At 42.9% G+C, this 20,482-nt stretch overlaps 2 protein-coding genes across 2 annotated transcripts; both read right to left on the bottom strand.

The window, feature by feature from the left end:
- Positions 1-12,123: 12,123 nt before the first annotated feature.
- On the bottom strand, positions 12,124-13,068 carry LOC136172583 (olfactory receptor 4K13-like). The gene has a single exon (XM_065942010.1). The coding sequence runs from the start codon at positions 13,066-13,068 to the stop codon at positions 12,124-12,126; it is 945 nt and encodes a 314-aa protein (XP_065798082.1).
- Positions 13,069-19,310: 6,242 nt separating this feature from the next.
- On the bottom strand, positions 19,311-20,255 carry LOC136172582 (olfactory receptor 4K13-like). The gene has a single exon (XM_065942009.1). It carries the CDS (start codon positions 20,253-20,255, stop codon positions 19,311-19,313), a length of 945 nt encoding a protein of 314 aa, XP_065798081.1.
- Between the last annotated feature and the right edge of the window lie 227 nt (positions 20,256-20,482).

Below are 20,482 nucleotides of genomic sequence, written 5' to 3'. Positions count from 1 at the left end.
GTATATACATGGCAATCACTTGCAGGTCAGAAAAAAAAGGATACAAAACACATACATAAGGTGGAGACCAGTGATTAACCCCAGAGGGAATTATTAGCATACGGTGCTAGTTAGAGTCTCTAGAGTTCAGAGCAAGGCCTTAGTCTCTCGTTTAAGTTGATTATGAATTCACCAAGTGTATGGGTGGTGTGGAGTCAACCTAATGTGAGGCTGCCAGGGTTAATTCCATGACAGGCAGCCTGGACCTAAGTTTTAGCTTTCCCCGAAATGGTAAGATTCTCTACCCCCATCAGGTAACATGAAGCCAGCCAATCAATATGCGCCCAGTAAGAGACAAAGGGAAAGCTGAAAAGCCCGCGAAAGCCCAGGTTTGAAAAAGCCCGCGAAAGTCTGTACCAATAGAATTGCTTTGCAAACATGTAACCAATCCGCTTAAGCCAGCTACTAATTGATTATGCATATCTTATAAATTTGTGTAACAGCTTGGGCTCAGGGCTTTTCTGACCCTGCACCACTGTGATGGCAGAGGCAGAAGGCCCTGGCTCGAGTTAGTAATAAACTTCCCTTTTTTTGCGAGTTGCATTGCCTTGGAAGCCTTGTCTCTTCCCGCTCGGGGATTCGGACATCAGGCATAACATTTGGGGGCTCGTCCGGGATCCCTTGACCGGGAGAAGAGAACCCTTCCAGGACAAAGGGGAAGGATAAATAATAACACCGGTGCTCGGGAAAGACCACAGTAAATTCAGGGCCCTGCTGGGGAGCAGGAGGGTGCGTATCTGGCACAGACGGAAGGCTTTCTGTAAAGGGGGACTAGCCGGCTTAAGGCCAAGGCCAGCGGACGCGCTGGGAGGCAGCCGACTCTGCAGGGAAGGCTTTCTATAAAGGGGGGACCAGCCGGCGTTAAGACCAAGACCAGTGGACGCGCTGGGAGGCAGCCGACTCCACGGGGAAGAAAGTTCCTCTCCTGACCCCGAGTCTGGTGAACAGCGGACGCCATTCAGTAGGTGAAATTCAGGGGGCCCAAAAATCCAGCGCTGTGTTGTCGGCCGACGTTTGTTTGTCCGTGTGTTTGTCTTCGGCTCTCAGTGTTTTTGTGTGTGCCGGCATTGTCTCTATTCTCGTTCTCTTCTGGGGCATCGTTCTTTTCTCTTCTGACTTATTCTCCTTCTCTTCTTCTCCGATCTCCCCTCAACTCCTTTTCTTTTCGGGAGTTTCAGTGAACAGGCGAACGGTTGTGGGGCAATTGATGAATCCTGGCCAGGGCTACACTCTGGCGGACTCTGAAGGCCCTACAATAAGTGAGCCTCAGTAACTAGAGCCCGACCGGGTGAAACTCTCCTTTAACATCCCTAACTGAGGACGTGGCCTAAAATTCTTCTTGTGGGCACGGGTCAGGCACTTAAAGGCCATTAGGGCGCCTGCCACTTGAAGACTCCCGTGAGAGGATAAGAGGGTCACGGAACGGGCTAGAAACCCCTAGGGTGCCCGCCCCCAGCAAGAAAACTTCCGTGCAACGACGTAGGCACATAAACAGTTCCAAAAGCATACCATAAGCCCAACCTCTTGGCCGCCACCACTCCCGGTAGGATTTTTGGTGGTCGTTCTCAGTGACTTTCTCTCTCTTTCTTCCTTACTATTTATTTTTAACCATGGGTCAGAGAGAATCTACCCCACTTTCTCTCATGACTGACCATTTTTCGGATGTCAGGGCCAGGGCCCATAACTTGTCTTTGCTAGTCAATAAAAGTAAATTAATAACTTTTTGTTCTGCAGAGTGGCCCGCCTTTCGGGTAGGATGGCCTCCGGAAGGCACCTTTCAACCGTCCATCATACAGGCTGTGAAGGAGAAGATTATGGCTCCTGATCCCTGGGGCCATCCGAATCAGGTCCCCTATGTCATGGTCTGGCAGGATTTAGTGGAAAATCCACCTAAATGGTTAAAACGTTTTGTTTACACACTTCCTAGTTCCTCCAATTCACAGGTCCTGGTGATGGAGATCCCCCCGGAGGAAACCAAAAAGAAAGAAGACCTAAAACCAGTCCTTCAGGAATCATCTTATCCAAACCTGAGAGATCTAGAAACGGAGATAAGGCCTCCGCCATATGTGCCCTCCTCGCAACCCCCTCCAAGGAGAGAAGCTCCCACGGGTGAACCGAGAGGTTTAAAAGGGCCAACGGGAACTGACCATGAGGGGGGACCGGCACTGGGGACCCGGGGGAGAACTAGGGGAGATAGGGGTGGGCAAGACCCTGGGGACCCAGAGTTACCTTCATCCACTCTTCAGGCGCTCCCCGTCCGAGTGGGACCAGCTAACCCGGATGGAGAGCGAACCTATCAGTACTGGCCCTTTTCCACGAGTGACCTGTACAATTGGAGAACCCAGAACCCTCCTTTCTCAGAGAAACCCCAAGGCCTCATTGACCTCTTAGATTCCATTTTGTTCACTCATAACCCCACCTCGGACGATTGTCAGCAGCTGTTGCAGGTGCTCTTCACCACGGAAGAACGGGAGCGAATCCTGGCAGAGGCACGGAAACGGGTCCCGGGGGCCGACGGGAGACCAACCGCCCAGCCTCATCTCGTGGACGAGGGGTTTCCTCTGTTGCGGCCTAACTGGGATTTTGAGCGGGTGGAAGGTAGGGAGCATCTCCGAGTGTACCGCCAGACTCTAATGGCTGGCCTGCGGGCTGCAGCAAGAAAGCCGACGAATCTGGCAAAGGCAAATCTAGTAAGGCAAGAGCCCACTGAGAGCCCAGCAGCCTTCCTAGAGAGGCTGATGGAAGCTTTCAGGCAATATACACCTATGGACCCCCAGGCTGAGGTGTCACGCGCTGCAGTTCTGTTAGCGTTTGTAAATCAGGCAGCCCCAGATATTAGGAAGAAATTACAAAAGGTAGAGGGATTGGGAGAACAGACAATACAGGATTTACTGAAAGTAGCTGAAAAGGTATTTAATAGTAGGGAGACCCCAGAAGAAAGGGAAGAACGAATTCGACGGGAGGAAAGGGAATTAGCTGAGAAGATCAGGAAAGAAGATAGGGAACATAGGGCGAGGGAAAACCGGAAGAACCAGAGGGAGCTAGCCCAGATCCTTTTTGCTGGGATAAAGGCCGGAACAGAATTGAGGGAACCTCGAGACCCCCGGAGGGGAGAAAAAGAAAAAGCAAAAAGGCAGGCCCTAAAGAAGGATCAGTGCGCCTACTGCAAAGAACAGGGGCACTGGAAAAACGAGTGCCCTAAGAGGGACTCAAAGAGAGGAATGACCCAGAGAGAGAAAATTTCCCCTGGAACTCGAGTTCTATATGCGGGGGAAGACAGTGACTAGGGGAGTCAAGACTCGGTGCCCCTCCCCGAGTCCTGGGTAACCATACATGTGGAGGGGAAACCCGTTGGCTTCATGGTAGATACTGGCGCCCAACACTCTGTTTTAAATAAAAAACTGGGACCAATGTCTAAAAAAACCAGCTTAGTGCAAGGAGCCATGGGGACAAAAAGATATTGTTGGACCACAGAACGGAAAGTAAATCTGGGGACCCACCAGGTGTCCCATTCATTTTTGGTGATACCAGAATGCCCAGCCCCTCTACTTGGATGGGACTTGTTGACTAAAGTTAATGCTCAGATCCATTTTGACCCTGGGGGAATGTCAGTCACGGATGGACTTGGACAACCGATACATGTCTTGTCCCTAGCCTTAAGAGATGAATACAGACTTTTTGTGCCTAAGCCCTCAGAGACCATAGCACTAGATGTACAACCGTGGGTCCATAAATACCCATTGGCCTGGGCAGAAATGGCAGGGATGGGACTAGCCAAACAAAGACATCCAGTCATCATCGAGCTAAAGGCAGAGGCAGTTCCTGTGAGGGTGAAACAGTAGCCCATGAGCCAGGAAGCTCGGCAGGGGATCACTCCCCACATTCGACGTCTCATGGATGCCGGAATTCTCAGGCGATGCCAATCCCTTTGGAACACCCCCTTACTGCCAGTGAAGAAGCCAGGGGGGACAGATTACAGACCTGTCCAAGACCTGCGAGAAGTCAACAAGCGGGTGAGTGACATACACCCCACTGTCCCTAACCCATATACCCTCCTGAGCAGTTTACTGCCTGAGTACACTTGGTACACTGTGTTGGACTTGAAGGATGCCTTTTCCAGCCTACCCCTGGTGGCCCAGAGCCAGGAGATATTTGCCTTTGAGTGGACTGAGGGGGAGGGCCAACCGGTAGTACAATTAACTTGGACCCGTCTCCCACAGGGGTTCAAGAACTCCCCTACCTTGTTTAATGAGGCTCTGAGTGAGGACCTCTGTGAATATCAGGCTTGCCACCCAGAGGTCATTCTGCTACAGTATGTAGATGACCTCATGTTGGCTGGAAGCACAGAGGAGGCATGCAGCCGTGCCACCGGGGACCTCTTACAGACCCTAGGCATCTTGGGGTATCGTGCTAGCGCAAAGAAGGCACAAATAGCCTGGCAAGAGGTCACCTATTTGGGGTATAAGATCAGGCAGGGACAAAGGTGGCTAACTCAGGCCATGAAAGAAACAATATTGCAGATACCAGAGCCCAAAACCCCTCGCCAGGTGAGAGAGTTTCTGGGGACTGTTGGCTATTGCAGACTGTAGATTATGGGGTTTACTGAGAAGGCCCGGCCCTTGTATGAGGGAAGTAAAGAGACCCCAAACTGGACTTGGACTGAGCCAATGAAAAAGGCTTTCCAGACGCTTAGACAGGCCCTACTAGAAGCCCCAGCCCTTGCCCTGCCTAACCCAAATAAGCCATTCCAGCTGTTTGTAGATGAAAAGCAAGGAATAGGAAAGGGGGTCTTGACGCAACAATGGGGACCATGGAAGCGGCCGGTAGCATACCTTTCGAAGCAATTAGACCCGGTGGCCGCTGGGTGGCCTCCTTGCCTTCGCACCATTGCAGCTACAGCCCTCCTCGTCCGCGACGCTGACAAGTTGACGTATGGACAGCAACTCTTGGTGTACACCCCCCACGCCATCGAAGGGGTTTTAAAGCAGCCGCCGGGTAAGTGGATCTCCAATGCCCGCTTGACACACTACCAGGCCTTGCTGCTCAATGCCCCATGGGTGCGTTTTCAGACCCCTTGCTTCCTAAATCCGGCCACGCTCCTACCTAACCCAGAGAAGGACCGCCCTCTCCATGACTGCAATGAGATACTGGCTGAGGCCCTGGCGGCACGAAAAGACTTAACTGATGTTCCCTTAAGCAACAGTGAGCTAGTATGGTTCACCGATGGGAGCAGCTATGTAAAAGATGGGCAAAGGAAGGCGGGAGCCGCCATAGTTGATGATTCAGGGCAGACGATATGGGCTGAGACACTTCCCCCAAACACTTCTGCACAAAAAGCAGAATTGATTGCCCTAATATAGGCTCTAGAGCAAGCCAAAGGGAAGAGAGTCACCATTTAAACTGACAGCCGATATGCTTTCAGCACTGCCCATATTCAAGGTCCCATATACCAAGAAAGGGGATTTCGGACAGCTGAGGGAAAAGAGGTCAAAAATCTGCCCGAGATTCGCAGGCTCCTGGAGGCTGTCCAACTGCCCCGGGCAGTAGCAATAGTACATGTCCCCGGTCACCAGAAAGGAGAAGACCTTAAGGCGCGGGGCAATTGTGCCGCTGATGCGGCCGCTCGAGAAGCGGCTAGCCGGGACTACGCCACCCCCATATTAGCCGTGGGACTTCCACCTCCTGGTATGGGGACTCTACCGCCAGTCCCCGACTATTCCCTCCCTGATCTCGCCTGGATCAACAAGGATGCCACCCTCCAGAAGGATGACCAAGATGGATGGTACCGGGACCAAAACAACAACCTGATATTGCCTGCCACCCTGGGTCGTCACCTGTGTGAACACCTGCACACAACTACACACTTGGGAGAAAAAAAGACCCTAACACTTCTCCAGACGGCCTGCCTGAGGTTCCCTCGACAAAATGCAGCTGTACGAGAGATAATTCAAGCCTGCGAAGCGTGCCAGCTGATGAGGGCAGAGAAGAAGCAGCACTCGGGAATGAGGTACCGAGGGGAGGAGCCAGGGCAACACTGGGAGATAGATTTCACTGAGGTAAGGCCAGGCAAGTACGGGTATCGCTATCTGTTGGTTCTGGTAGATACCTTCTCGGGGTGGGTAGAAGCTTTCCCCACTAAGGGAGAGACAGCAATAGTGGTTGCTAAAAAGATCTTAGAGGAGATAGTGCCTAGGTATGGGCTGCCAGTGACTATGGGCTCTGATAACGGACCTGCCTTTGTGAGCCAGGTTGTACAAGGGCTGGCCCAAGCTCTGGGGACGAAATGGAAGTTACATTGCGAATATAATCCCCAGAGCTCAGGACAGGTTGAGAGAATGAATCGGACCCTAAAAGAAACTTTGACAAAGTTGGCAATAGAGACTGGCGGGGACTGGGTGACCCTCCTTCACTTTGCACTCTTTCGGGCGTGTAACACCCCTTATAAGCTGAATCTTACTCCTTTTGAGATTTTATATGGAAGACCCCCTCCTGTGTATCCTATTTTCGAAGGAAAATGCCTGCCACCCCCTACTTTGGGACAATTCCAGCAAACTCTGATGGCATTAAGTAAGGTGCATAACCATGTTTGGAAATTGATTCGAGAGATACACGAGGGCCAAAACAAGAGGGCCCTCCCCTCACATAATATTGGCCCAGGTGATTGGGTTTGGGTAAAACGACACCAATCTAGAGTATTAGAACCTAGATGGAAAGGCCCTTATGTTGTTCTCCTTACCACTCCTACTGCTGTCAAGGTCGACGGAATTGGACCCTGGGTTCACTGCAATCACGTGCGGCAAGCCACGCCGGAAGAACAGGAAAAAGCACGAGCAGAATGGAAGGCGAATCCTCACCCGTCAAATCCTTTGAAACTGAAACTCGCCCGCCGGGAGGCCTCCTAATTCTCCTGCTGATGGCAGCTCTCATCGACCCAGGAGCGACCAGTCATAACCCCCATCAACCTGCTAAGATCACCTGGAAACTCAACGACGGGCAAACTCATGAGCTGCTCAATGAGACCTCAGGAATCCACCCTCCGAACACCTGGTGGCCAGACCTGAACTTCGACCTCTCAAGCCTCTTCGCAAAGCAGGACGGTCTCTATGATAAGTACTATAGGGATGGGATAAAAAACCATAGGTTGGGGTTCTGGGCTTGCCCGGGCTATGTAAGAAATAACTGGAAAACCTGTGGTGGCATAGAAAGCTATTATTGCAGGAGCTGGAGTTGTGTGACCTCTTGTGATGGACCCCAGAGGTGGGATGTCGGAAACAGAGATCTAGTTAGCTTCACCTTCAAGGACCGTAGACACCATGGCCCTCAGGTACGAGTACAATTTAACCAGGAACGGGCGAAAAAAGAAAACCGCTGGACCTCAGGACTGACTTGGGGTTTTCAGCTTCATGTAAATTGGCCCGGCCCCTACCCAGGCGAGCTTTTGATCATTAAACAGGTTATTGAGCCAGTGCAGGTACATAGTTTAGGTCCCAATCTGATCAAAACGTTACAGGGGCACAAGGCGACCCCCAAGCCAACTACCTTCAGACCAAGCTCGCCGGGAACATTTAACATCTCCTCTACTCCGAGCCTTAGAGGCAAATTGACGGAGACCCCTGGCCCTCTGGCTGTTACCATTAGCTCAACAATTCAGGACCCCCTATGGGCCTTAGTGAATGCAGCCTTTACGGTCTTAAACCATACCAACCCTAATGCGACCCAGTCCTGTTGGTTTTGTTATAATCTTCACCCACCCTTTTATGAGGCTATAGGCCTCAATGTCTCTTACCACTTGTCTTCAGGCCAGAACCCGCCCCAATGCCGATGGGAAGAACGCAAGGTTGGCCTCACAATGAATGGAGTTTGGGGACAGGGACTCTGTTTGGGCACAGTGCCACGTGATAAAACTCCCCTCTGTGCCCGGACTATCAGTAACCTACGCTTACATGGCAAAAATTGGATTGTGCCAGAGGTTGGGGGTTGGTGGATTTGTTCACATACTGGGCTAACCCCATGTTTAAATGTGAAGGTTTTTAACCAGAATCAAGAATTCTGTGTCCTGGTTGCTGTAATGCCAAAAATCTTATACCACTCTGAAGAGGTTATGTACTCACATTGGGACCGGGAATTGCTAAGACAAAAGAGAGAGCCAATCAGTGCGATTACCATGGCAGCCTTGTTCAGTCTTGGGCTGGCAGGAGCAGGGACAGGAATAGCTTCACTGTCTCTGCAAGGCCAAGGGTTTTCCTCCCTACGAGCCGCCATAGATGAAGATATAGCTCGCATAGAAAAATCAATCAGCCACTTAGAAAAGTCTCTGACTTCATTGTCTGAAGTGGTCTTGCATAATAGGAGAGGATTAGACTTAATTTTTCTCCAACAGGGTGGGGTCTGCGCGGCTCTGGCAGAAGAATGTTGTTTCTATGCAGACCATACAGGAGTGGTAAGAGAATCTATGGCAAAAGTGAGAGAAGGGCTGGTGCAACGTAAGAGGGAACGAGAGGCCCAACAGGGATGGTTTGAGTCTTGGTTTCAACGCTCCCCCTGGCTGACCACCTTAGTTTCCACCCTCCTGGGGCCACTTATAGTGCTATTATTAACACTTACATTTGGCCCTTGTATTTTAAACCGGCTAATGTCATTTATTAAAGAACGTCTCAATACAATTCAGATTATGGTATTAAGGCAGCAATATCAGATGGTAGCCCAGGATGAAGAGAAAGATTCCTCTACAGGAACAAGAAGACAGGGGGGAATGTGAGGCTGCCAGGGTTAATTCCATGACAGGCAGCCTGGACCTAAGTTTTAGCTTTCCCCGAAATGGTAAGATTCCCTACCCCCATCAGGTAACCTGAAGCCAGCCAATCAATATGCGCCCAGTAAGAGACAAAGGGAAAGCTGAAAAGCCCGCGAAAGCCCAGGTTTGAAAAAGCCCGCGAAAGTCTGTACCAATAGAATTGCTTTGCAAACATGTAACCAATCCGCTTAAGCCAGCTACTAATTGATTATGCATATCTTATAAATTTGTGTAACAGCTTGGGCTCAGGGCTTTTCTGACCCTGCACCACTGTGATGGCAGAGGCAGAAGGCCCTGGCTCGAGTCAGTAATAAACTTCCCTTTTTTTGCGAGTTGCATTGCCTTGGAAGCCTTCTCTCTTCCCGCTCGGGGATTCGGACATCGGGCATAACACCTAATAAGTGCTTTGCAGAAAAAAGCATTAACTTAGGTGTTTGGTTGGTAGATGGTAAGCAAATTTACGAAAATGGATCTACAATAGATGATGAAGTTGAGAAAACTATAATTCTATTCACTTGACTTTACCAATCTGAATATTTATAATTTGATAAATGAATGCACTTATTCATTTAGAATTAAAATAAATATATCCACACAGAGCAAGGCATATAAGGAAATTCATAGACTATAGACTAGTTCTGAGCACGGAGAAAACTTTCCTTTCACTCTGTAAGGGAATATAAGAGAGAGAAAGAAGCAGCACGTACACTCATGGGCTAGAACAAGCAGAGGAGGCCTTCACCAGTGAAGGGACGGGAAGACGCTCGGTCGTGTCCGACTCTCTGCGGCCCCATGGGTTGTGGCCCACCAGGCTCCTCCATCCATGGGGTTTTCCTGGCAAGAGTACTGGAGTGGGTTGCCATGTCCTTCCCCAGAGGATCTTCCCGACCCAGGGACTGATCCTGGGTCTCCTGCACTGTAGGCAGACGCTTTACTGTCTGAGCCACCAGGGGAATCCCTGGCCTTCACCAAGATAATCAATAAATGATTTATGGTAATCAATAAGTGATTAGTTGGTGGAATTTAGCAGATTTAGAATTTCATGTAGTCTCTTACAATTATGTTTAACTTCATGATGGCTTAACTATTAAAGGAATATTATGGAGGTGAGTACAGTAAATCTTTTATGGTAAAACATAATTAAGCAGGTAAAATTCGATGGGCTATCTGAGTAGCAGTACATGGCTGCAGAGGATTTCACCTGTTGAGGAATTTTTCTGTCCTTATTCTTATATGTAACTCTGCCATGTCTCCTCAATTACAATCCTCTTGAAAAGGTTACAAGAAAGTGAGGGTTGTAAATATATGATAATTATGATTCATTTCCAAAGCCCATAGTAGATATTGCTAAAAATTTCTTATTCTTTCTAACTGAATCTCATAATTTTTTTCCATGTGGTTCCCCAGGCAACTGCTAGCAATTAGAATTGCCTTTAAAAAATATTTCAGGTAAGGAGATATATACCACAACATAGCATGACCTTTGAGGAGATGTTCGCAAGAGAACACAGCAGAGCATTCCTAAAAATAGAAATGAGAAGGATAATATGAGCACAGTATTGATATCCAGATGAGATTACCCATACTAGTTGTTAAGGATGGTACACATATAATTTTTCAGAATAAGCTGAAATATTAGGTGCACTATGTCTAAGGTCAAACTAAAACAGGGCAGTGAATTGTTTCTTATCCTGTTCGTTGTGCCAATTGTCTCGCTATTCATACTGTGTGCGCTGTTCCTTGAACCCATGGTAGACGAGGTGCAAGCGGGGAAGCTGGAAGAAAACCGCAGCACAGCCTCTTCCTTGGCTGGCACAGCGGCCACAGCTGTATTCTCTCCTGCCTGTTGCGGCGGTGGAAGCAGCAGACGCGCTGTCTTCTCTCCTCTCGTGGCTTACCCAACGGACACAGCCGTGATGCAGCAGTAATGCCACTGCTTTCTAGGTGGAGTTCATATGTCTGATTCACAAAAAGTAGCCCACAGGCAAGCAGCACCTCATGATGTGAATGCACAGCGCTCCAAGTGATCAGAGCTGTTACAGATCATTATTTGCAAAATGTGGAGCGAAGGCAGGAGGCTGTAGGGTGAGAGAGTCTGACCGTGTCATCTTGGCTAATTTGCAATTTCCCTACAGGCAGATACAATCTAACACAGGGGAAAAAACAAATAAGATGAAAATAAGGAGAGAAAATATGCCTTATTCCAGGTTCCTTGTTTTGCAATATCTTAATAAAATACCTCAAAAGAGATGATCTTGAAGATGTTTGCATAATTTAGGTTTCCAATAAGTCTTTAGAAGGACTCTTTGCAATGTTTCCATAAACTTACTGAATCGTTGATAAGTTTAGATTTGTAACGTGAAATAGGCCACTATTTTCTCTGAATTCATTTCTATTACAATTTATTCTCCATTTAAAAACACAAACCTTCATGACACTTCAGAAGATTGTTCAATCTATTCTCAAACCTCCCATTCTCAACACTCTTTAATTGCTTTATATTGCTAAAAAGTAGGACTCACAAGGCCTGAATACTCTACCTTTCTGTATAATCTCTGCACAGGTCTTTCTTCCTTTTATATATCAACCTCCCTCATAAATATCTGTCTTTCGTACCTAAAATGACTTTCTCACACTACAATATCCATATAAACTGGCCCTTCTGCCTGCAATGTACTTTTTTCCACTCAAATGTCTATTCTTTAGCTTTCTTAATGCATTTCTGTGAAGACTTCTGTTTAACATGATCTTCTAACATCACCACGCCTAATATGGGTGCCTCCTCATTATTCTCTGCAGGCAGAGAACAGTGTTGTGTGATAACCATGTAAGTGTATTATGTACTTTAAACATTCATAAGGGTTCCCTTGAATTTGAAGATAAGGAGGTAAAGGAGGTAATGAATGCAAGCTAAATTATATATTACGTTTGTGCTACGACTATTTTCCAATGAAGTAAAAAGATACTGTAATATTCCTCACATTTTGTAAGGTGGAAATTCAATATTATTTAATATTTGATTTCAATTATTTGAAGAAATATTTAAATGGTCTTCCCTGGTGTCTCAGTGATAAAAAATCGACCTGCTATTGTAGGGAACATGGGTTAAATCCCTGGATAAAGAAGATCTTCTGGAGGAGGAAATGGTAACCCACTCTACGGAGAGTGGAGCCTCTTGGGCTACTGTTCATGGGGTTGCAAAGAGTCGGACAACACTGAAACTAAACAATAACAATAACAACCTCCAAATTTGCAGAGATCAAAAAACGATCGTATACAACAGACAATATTTAGGGGGTGAGCCAGGAACTAATGTGCTGGTTGCTCAGTCTCTTAATGGCTGCCTTCATTTCCTGATTCCTTAGAGTATAAATCATTGGATTAAGGAGAGGAGTGATGATAGAGTAAAACACAGAAAGAAACTTATCTACAGAGTAGCTATTAAATGGGAAAGCATAGATGAAGATGGCAGGGCCAAAGAAGAGAGTGACTACAGTGATGTGAGCAGAGAGTGTAGACAGAGCCTTGGAGGATGCACTGGAGGAGCGCTGCCAGATGGTGACCAGCATGACAGCGTAGGATATGAGCAAGAGAATGAAGCAGATCAGCGACAGAAATCCACTGTTCACGATCACCAAGAGCTCTAGGGTGTAGGTATCAGTGCAGGCAAGCTTGATGACCAGTGGGAGGTCGCAAAAAAAGCTGTCCAATACATTGGGACCACAGAAAGGTAAATTCACAGTGAAAATCATCTGACTTGTAGTATGGATAAGCCCAATCACCCATGAGAGCAGCAGAAACCCAATGAGCACCCTGTGACTCATGATGGTCTTGTAGTGCAAGGGTTTGCATATGGCAACATACCTGTCAATGGCCATAGCTATCAGAAGAGACATCTCTCCACCCCCAAAGAAGTGCATAAAGAACATCTGGGTCATGCAGCCCCACCAGGAGATGGTCTTGTGTTTTCTAAGGAAGTCTGAAATCCCTTTGGGAGTTGCAGCAGAAGAAAGACATAAATCAAAAAATGATAAGTTTGCCAGAAAGAAATACATGGGGGAGTGAAGATGGTTGTCAACTATCACAGCGATGACAATGAGGAGGTTTCCTACTATGATGGCGACATAGATGAGAAAGAAGATTGCAAAAAAGAATATTTGAGTTTCTTGAGAAGCAGAAAGTCCCACCAAAATGAACTCAGAAACACTTGATCTGTTTTCAGGATATCCATTCATCCTTCTGCAGAAGCTTTCTGAAAAGGAAAATAAACAGTGTGTGATAGGGACTAACACGTCAGGGACTCTAGTCTTAATCACCCTATTTCTTATTCAGGAAAGTAATCCGTTTTATAACATGACTGCTTGTAGATATGTTGCAATTGGAGATATCTTACAGGACCACAAGACCATAAAAGTGTGGTGGTTATGAAACCAACTAGATTACTTTTTCTCTTCGTTAGTGCAAGGCAAGATCAACTGGACATTGAGCAAACTTGTCTTCCTTCATGTTCAGCTCCAGACCACACTCTGAATAACCACTTAATTTATTAGAGTGATAAGAGTTTTCAAAAGCATTAGGAGAATAGATTTTTTCTTTTGTGGGTTTCATATAATATATTTACTGACATGTTTTGTTACATACTACACTGGTGCTTCCATGGTGGCACAGACATAAAGAACCTGCCTGCAGTTCAGGAGATGCGGGTTTGATTCATGGGTTGGAAAGATCCCCTGAAAGAGGAAAGGGAAACCACTCCAGCATTCTTGCCTAGAAAATTCTACCGAAGAGGAGACTGACAGGCTATAGTCTATGGGGTCACACAGAGTCAGACACGACAGAGTGACTGAGCTCGCATACACTATGTAGTAAAATGTGTACCATATTAAAGAGGTATTGCTGAAATTGTATGATGTGCATTATATTTCCTGAAGAGAACTAATGATGAGTATGACTGTGACCACATTATGATAGAAAATTGAATTTTGAGACAGTTATATAGTAGTTAACAAAATTACTGAGATTTTATATTTGAATGACTTAGATTGACTCTCACAATATCAGATATTCATCTCACATATTTTCCTAACTCTTCAGTCTGTGTGGTCAGACAAGTAAGTGTATCCTGTTTGTGCATTCTCAGCCAATTGTTGCAAAACTGAATCAAATGACCATTTTTTCTGATATTTCTTTTCAATTCATATATTTTCACATATAGTGAGTCTATAGTAATGCCAAAATAACCATTATTAAGACTATAAACTAGTGAGGATTCCATGGTACTCTTGTTCATCTTGTCCGTCTTAAAGAGATGTAAGGAGTAAGGTGAATACTGTATCATTGTGAGTCTCAACTCAAAAAGGTTAATGATATTCTGTTTGAGCAGAGTAGTATTTTCAGGTTAATTTCTTATCCTCTTTGGACCTCTGTTCCTCACAGTAATCTACCTTAAGTTTCATTTAATTGACATTTAACCTTGTCAAGGATCAATAGACTCATAATATTGTGTTACTGACTGAGGTGAACTCAGCTAAACTAAATTTAAAATTTTCAAGTACATGGAAGGGGAAGAGGTCAGTGCTCAGTCTACATAAAGGTACTTATTTCAGTGCTTCCCCTGCTTCTCTGATTTTAGGCCTATTTTTCAAATCTCATTCCAGGCTTGTTGATCATCTTTAGTGCTTTTCTGGCCTTCTTCAGAGCCTAGAGCCGAACTTAAGGCCAAAATGAGAACACAAAATAGGACATATTTGATAATCCATGTACCCTTAGCCTTTCCATCACACTGTTTAAATGTTAGAAGTACAGTATATGTAGTTAACCATAATAAACATTTAATTATATACACTTATGTATGTAAGTTTACATACATTAAGGCACATTTGACCATAAGTGGCCCATACTCTAACCATTATGCTTGACAGCATCACTCAGAGTAGCACAAAACTTCTTATTTTCACATAAGAATGGAATGGAAAATGAAAATCTATATTCTTCTTTGTGCTTTGTTCTCTTAACGCAAGACAATGATTTTGTCTTATCCAAGCTACAGTCTTGGATGGCTTTGTTTTTCTAAAGTTTGCAAATAAATAAATAGATTTATAGGTACACATGAACTGGGCAAAGATAAGATCCCAGACAAGGTGATTTCTCTCAGCTTTTTTTTAACCAATTAATTTTTGTTTAAATATATGGCTATTTTCAGACTGTTATCAGAAGATGGTTGTATATTCCTCTCTAAAATTTCTGACAAGTGTAATGATAGTATCAATATTTTGGAAGTGGTGACTTTCTATGATTTTTTTTCAAGCCATGGATCAGGTGTTTTATCCTTGTAGTTTTCTTAACTCTCTTTTAATAATTGTATTCCTAGAAACAAATATGCAATTTTCTCTACATTATGCAATAATTCAAAGAAAAATTTAACCAGTCTGATAAGTATCACCAAACAATTTAAGCTTACCTAGATCCCTTTTCTGTACACATAAGTTATTTTGCCTGGATTCCTGTATTATTATCTTAATTCCCTGTAAACATCATTAGGGTGACTTTTGTATCTTTTTTCCATTTTTATAAAAATCAAATTTTTTCCAGTTTAAGATCTCCTTTCCCTCCATTCTTTCAGTTACTATTTTGGCATTTGAATTCATCAGTATGGATGGACACACATGTTGTAAATGAAATTTGTGATGGGTGTGTTATATAGGCAGAGAAACATGTCAGTATTATGTAACCTACCTGTTGGACTTCAGAAGTAAAATCAACATGATATCCTGAATGCTTATCTTCATCATCTAAAGGTTTTTGTCTCTGAACTTCAAAAGACAACGGTATATAAAAGTATCCCTTGATGGGTGACATAAAGGAGAAACCTCATTTGGTTATTTCAGCGTCCTCAGGGACTGGCAGTAAGAAGTAATTGGGATTGTTCACAGACACTTTTGCCACTCCAGAACATGAGAAATCAATTTTCACCTCTCAAATTGACAATACTTTAAAGACATCAATAAATAATCAAGAGAGTATTGAAAGATATCACTAGCTGTGAATTGTGAGTTTTTTGTATGATGTTTGTCTTGGCTGTAGATTCTTTCCTACAGGAAGCATTTATGATTGCTCTTCAGGCAAAATATGAATATACAGTCTAGATAATTTTAATTCTAAATCTTATTAAAATTGAACTTTTCCCATGCTTTAACTTCAATCTCTTGGAATTTATTGATAAAGGATGTGTATAATTATTTATATCATTGTAATTAAGTAAGTTAATTCCACTGAATTTTATATTTCCTTTTCCATTTAAAGATATGTGTAGACAAGTCTGCTTCAAGTAAACCCATTTTTCTCCTTTTTAAAAAATGAACTGTTTTTTAGAACAGGTTTAATTTCATGGCAATATTGAGAAAATAGTATTTCCCATACATGTGGTATTTTCCTTCACACAGGCATAACCTCCCCTTTAATCAACTTATTGCTCTATGGTGCATTTGTTACAAATGATGAACCTATGCTGACATATAACTGTCATTCAAAATCCACACTTCACACTATAGTTAACTCTTGATTGTACACTGGATGGATTGGGACAAATCTATAATGATATATAGACATCATTATAGAATCATATGGATTAGTTTCATTGCCATAAAATTCCCTCTGTTCCATCTAGTCTTCCTTTTCCCCCTCTATTCACTGACAACTACAGACCTTTTTCCTGTCTCCATAGTTTTTCATTTTCCAGAATGTCATATGATAGGACTTATAGAATATGTAAAAGTTTTTAAATTGGCTTTTCATTTAGCAATATGCATTTTTATCCAAGCTTTTAATGGCTTCGTAGCTTGTTTATTTTTTTTTTCATTTATTTTTATTAGTTGGAGGCTAATTACTTTACAATATTTTAGTGGTTTTTGCCATACATTGACATGAATCAGCCATGGATTTACATGTATTCCCCATCCCAATCCCCCCTCCCACCTCCCTATGCTTGTTTATTTTTAACACTGAATAAAATTCCATTGTCTCGATGTATCATAATTTATTTAACCATAAGCCTACTGAAGAACATCTTGGTTGGTTTCAAGTTTGGGTACTCATAAAGAAAACTGCTCTGAACATCTGTGTGCATTTTTTTCAGGATAGTTTTCAGTGCATTTGGGTAAATACAAAGGAACACAACTGCTGAAACATAACTGTAAAAGTATGCTTAGTTCTCTAAGAAACCACCAATTGTCTCCTGAGGTGGCTGTACGATTAGCATCCCATCAGCAACGAATGAGAATTCTTGTGTTTCCACATCCTTGCCAGCACTTGGCCTCATCGGTAATCTGGGATTTGACCATTTTCATAACTGTGTAGTAGTGTTTTATTACCATTTAATTTGCATAATCCTGATGACACCTGATGTATGACTTCTTTGGTGAGGTGTTAGGTAAGGTCTTTGCCATTTTCTCAATAGGACTGTTTATTTTCTTATTTTGAGTTTTAAGAGTTCTTTTTATATTTTGGATAGTGGTCCTTTTTGGATATGTATCTCACAAATCTGTTCTTCATCTGTGGCTACTGGTTTCATTCTCTTGACATTGTCATTCAGAGAGTAGCATTTTTAAAATTTTAATCAATCCACCTTACGAATTCTGTCAGAGACTGTGCCTTTAGTTATATATCTGAGAAGTCATTGCCTAGCCCAAGGTCATCTAGATTTCCTCCTATGTTATCTTCTATGAATTTTATAATTTTACATTTTATGTTGAATTCTGTGATCTATTTTGTATTAATTTCATGATGAATGTAAAGTTTATACTTAGATGGGTTTTTTTCTTGCATGTGAATGTCTATTTGTTGAAAGTCTATCTTGTATTACCTCTGCTCACATGTAAAATAAGTGTAAAATAAGTTGACTATATTTATGCAGGTCTATCATGTTCCACTGATCTACCTATTCTCTTTCATATTGTTACCACAAATTTTAATTTTACTCATTTTATTTTACAGTGCATTTTAATATCAGGAAGGACATGTTGATGCTTTAGATGTTCAGAATATCTTAGATATTCTGAGTTTTTTAATGAAATAGAATTATTTTCTGAAATTAAAACAAGTCCCAGTGGGATCAATCAATGCAATATTAGAAACTCATGATAAACATAGGAGAAATGAACAGTTGTACAAAATTGAGCATTTTCTTCTGGAAAGAATTTATGTAGTTTTTAATCTGTCTTATTTATAGCTTACAATAAGGTTTTATCATCTTGATTATATGAACAATGCAAAATTTTTATTAAATGAAATGTTACGTATTTTGTAACTTTTGTTTCTATGCTTAATCATTTTCCTTAACAAAAATATAGTCATATGAAATGTTATTATGTCTGTATAATTGGTAAATGTCAGTACACTGGAATTTAATTTTTAATTTTATTTTTATAAGGAAATTCATAGATCTCAAGCAGTTGTTATCATAGACAAAAATTTTTTACCATATAAAGGCTCTTTGAGAGATTAAGTGATGGGGGTGGCATGAAAGCTGTGAAGGGAAGAAGGTACGGAGAATAGCTGAAAAGGCAAGAAGAGACAAAGAGGCAGAGAGAAAGGAGAAAGAGGAGAAGGCTCTTTTCATCATATGGAAAGCTCTTTATGGATGAATGGTAATGAATTAATGCTTAATTAGTGGAGTTGAGTGGTCATCACTCTAAAATTTTCAGATTTTGCTATGTCTGTTGTGCAAATCTCTATGAGGTTAAAAACATTTAATGTTTAAAATATTTTAAAAATTCAGTCATCAATATCTGAATTTAGTTAAAAGAATATTAGTATTCAAGCTATCTGGTATAGCAAGATACAATGAGCAGTTTATGATTTTGATATTCAATACTTCAGATCATTATGGTGCTGAGAAAACTATTCTGGTTGCCAAAGAAATTATTGGAATATTATTTTATAAGTACATGATACATTCTACTAAAAATGATTAGCTTATCGAAGCTATACAGTGAAAAATTATTTTTCAAATTGTCATTCAAATCACAACTCCTTTATGAAGCTTCTATATGGTTGACATATACTGCAAGATTAATACCTGGTAAATTACTACATACAACCTGGAAACTAAAAGTCACACTGAACATCATATAATGTGCTTTCATTAAAATTTCATATTTTTATAGATTGGTTCACTAAAATATTTTATAAAAATAATTTTTGTCTTATGGATTTTATACATATGAAAATTTATATTATTTAAATACTTACTTACAATGTTTTTATATATACTTAAGACTCACTACCCACAAATAGCCCTGGAAGAGGAAATGGTAACCCTCTCCAGTATTCCCTCCTGGAAAATCCCGTGGGCAGTGAATCCTGTTGCACTACATACAGTCTCTGGGGTAGCAAAGAGTTGGACATGACTGAAACGACTTACACACAGACACACACAAACAGCAGAGAACATAAAACAATTGTTTGTAACAGACAATATTTAGTGGGTGAGCCCAGCACCAATATGATGTTTGCTTAGTCTTTTAATGGCTGCCTTCATTTCCTGATTCCTCAGAGTATAAATAATTGGATTAAGGAGAGGAGTGATGATAGAGTAAAACACAGAAAGAAATTTATCTACAGAGTAGCTATTAAATGGGAAAGCATAGATGAAGATGGCAGGGCCAAAGAAGAGTATGACTACAGTGATGTGAGCAGAGAGTGTAGACAGAGCCTTAGAGGATGCACTGGAGGAGAGCTTCCAGATGGTGACCAGCATGACAGCGTAGGATATGAGCAAGAGAATGAAGCAGATCAGGGACAAGAGCCCACTGTTCACGATCACCAAGAGCTCTAGGGTGTAAGTATCAGTGCAGGCAAGCTTAATGACCAGGGGGAGGTCGCAAAAAAAGCTGTCCAATACATTGGGACCACAGAAAGGTAAATTCACAGTGAAAACCATCTGGCTTGTAGTATGGATAAGCCCAATCACCCATGAGAGCAGCAGAAACCCAGTAAGCACCCTGTGACTCATGATGGTCTTGTAGTGCAAGGGTTTGCATATGGCAACATACCTGTCAATGGCCATAGCTATCAGAAGAGACATCTCTCCACCCCCAAAGAAGTGCATAAAGAACATCTGGGTCATGCAGCCCCACCAGGAGATGGTCTTGTGTTTTCTAAGAAAGTCTGAAATCCCTTTGGGAGTTGCAGCAGAAGAAAGACATAAATCAAAAAATGATAAGTTTGCCAGAAAGCAATACATGGGGGAGTGAAGATGGTTGTCAACTATCACAGAGATGACAATGAGGAGGTTTCCTACTATGATGGCGACATAGATGAGAAAGAAGATTGCAAAAAAGAATATTTGAGTTTCTTGAGAAGTAGAAAGTCCCACCAAGATGAACTCAGAAACAGTTGATCTGTTATTCAGAGATCCATTCATCCTTCTGCAGAAGCTGCCTGAAAAGGAAAACAAACAAGGTGGGATAGGGACTAACAGGTCAGGAAACTCACTATTTCCTTAGGCATGCTGCCTGTCACTCAGGGAAATGACAGCTTTGGCAGTACGAGTGCTTTGTAGGTATTATGCAGTTGGAGATATTTCACAGGACAACGAGACCATAAAAATGTGATGATCATGGACCAAATTAAATCAAATTTTCTCATGGT

Source organism: Muntiacus reevesi, chromosome 7 (assembly GCF_963930625.1).
Source record: "Muntiacus reevesi chromosome 7, mMunRee1.1, whole genome shotgun sequence".
Classification (NCBI taxonomy): Eukaryota; Metazoa; Chordata; class Mammalia; order Artiodactyla; family Cervidae; genus Muntiacus; species Muntiacus reevesi.
The sequence above is the reverse complement of the archived record's forward strand: the minus strand, read 5'-3'. Positions and strand labels throughout refer to the sequence as shown.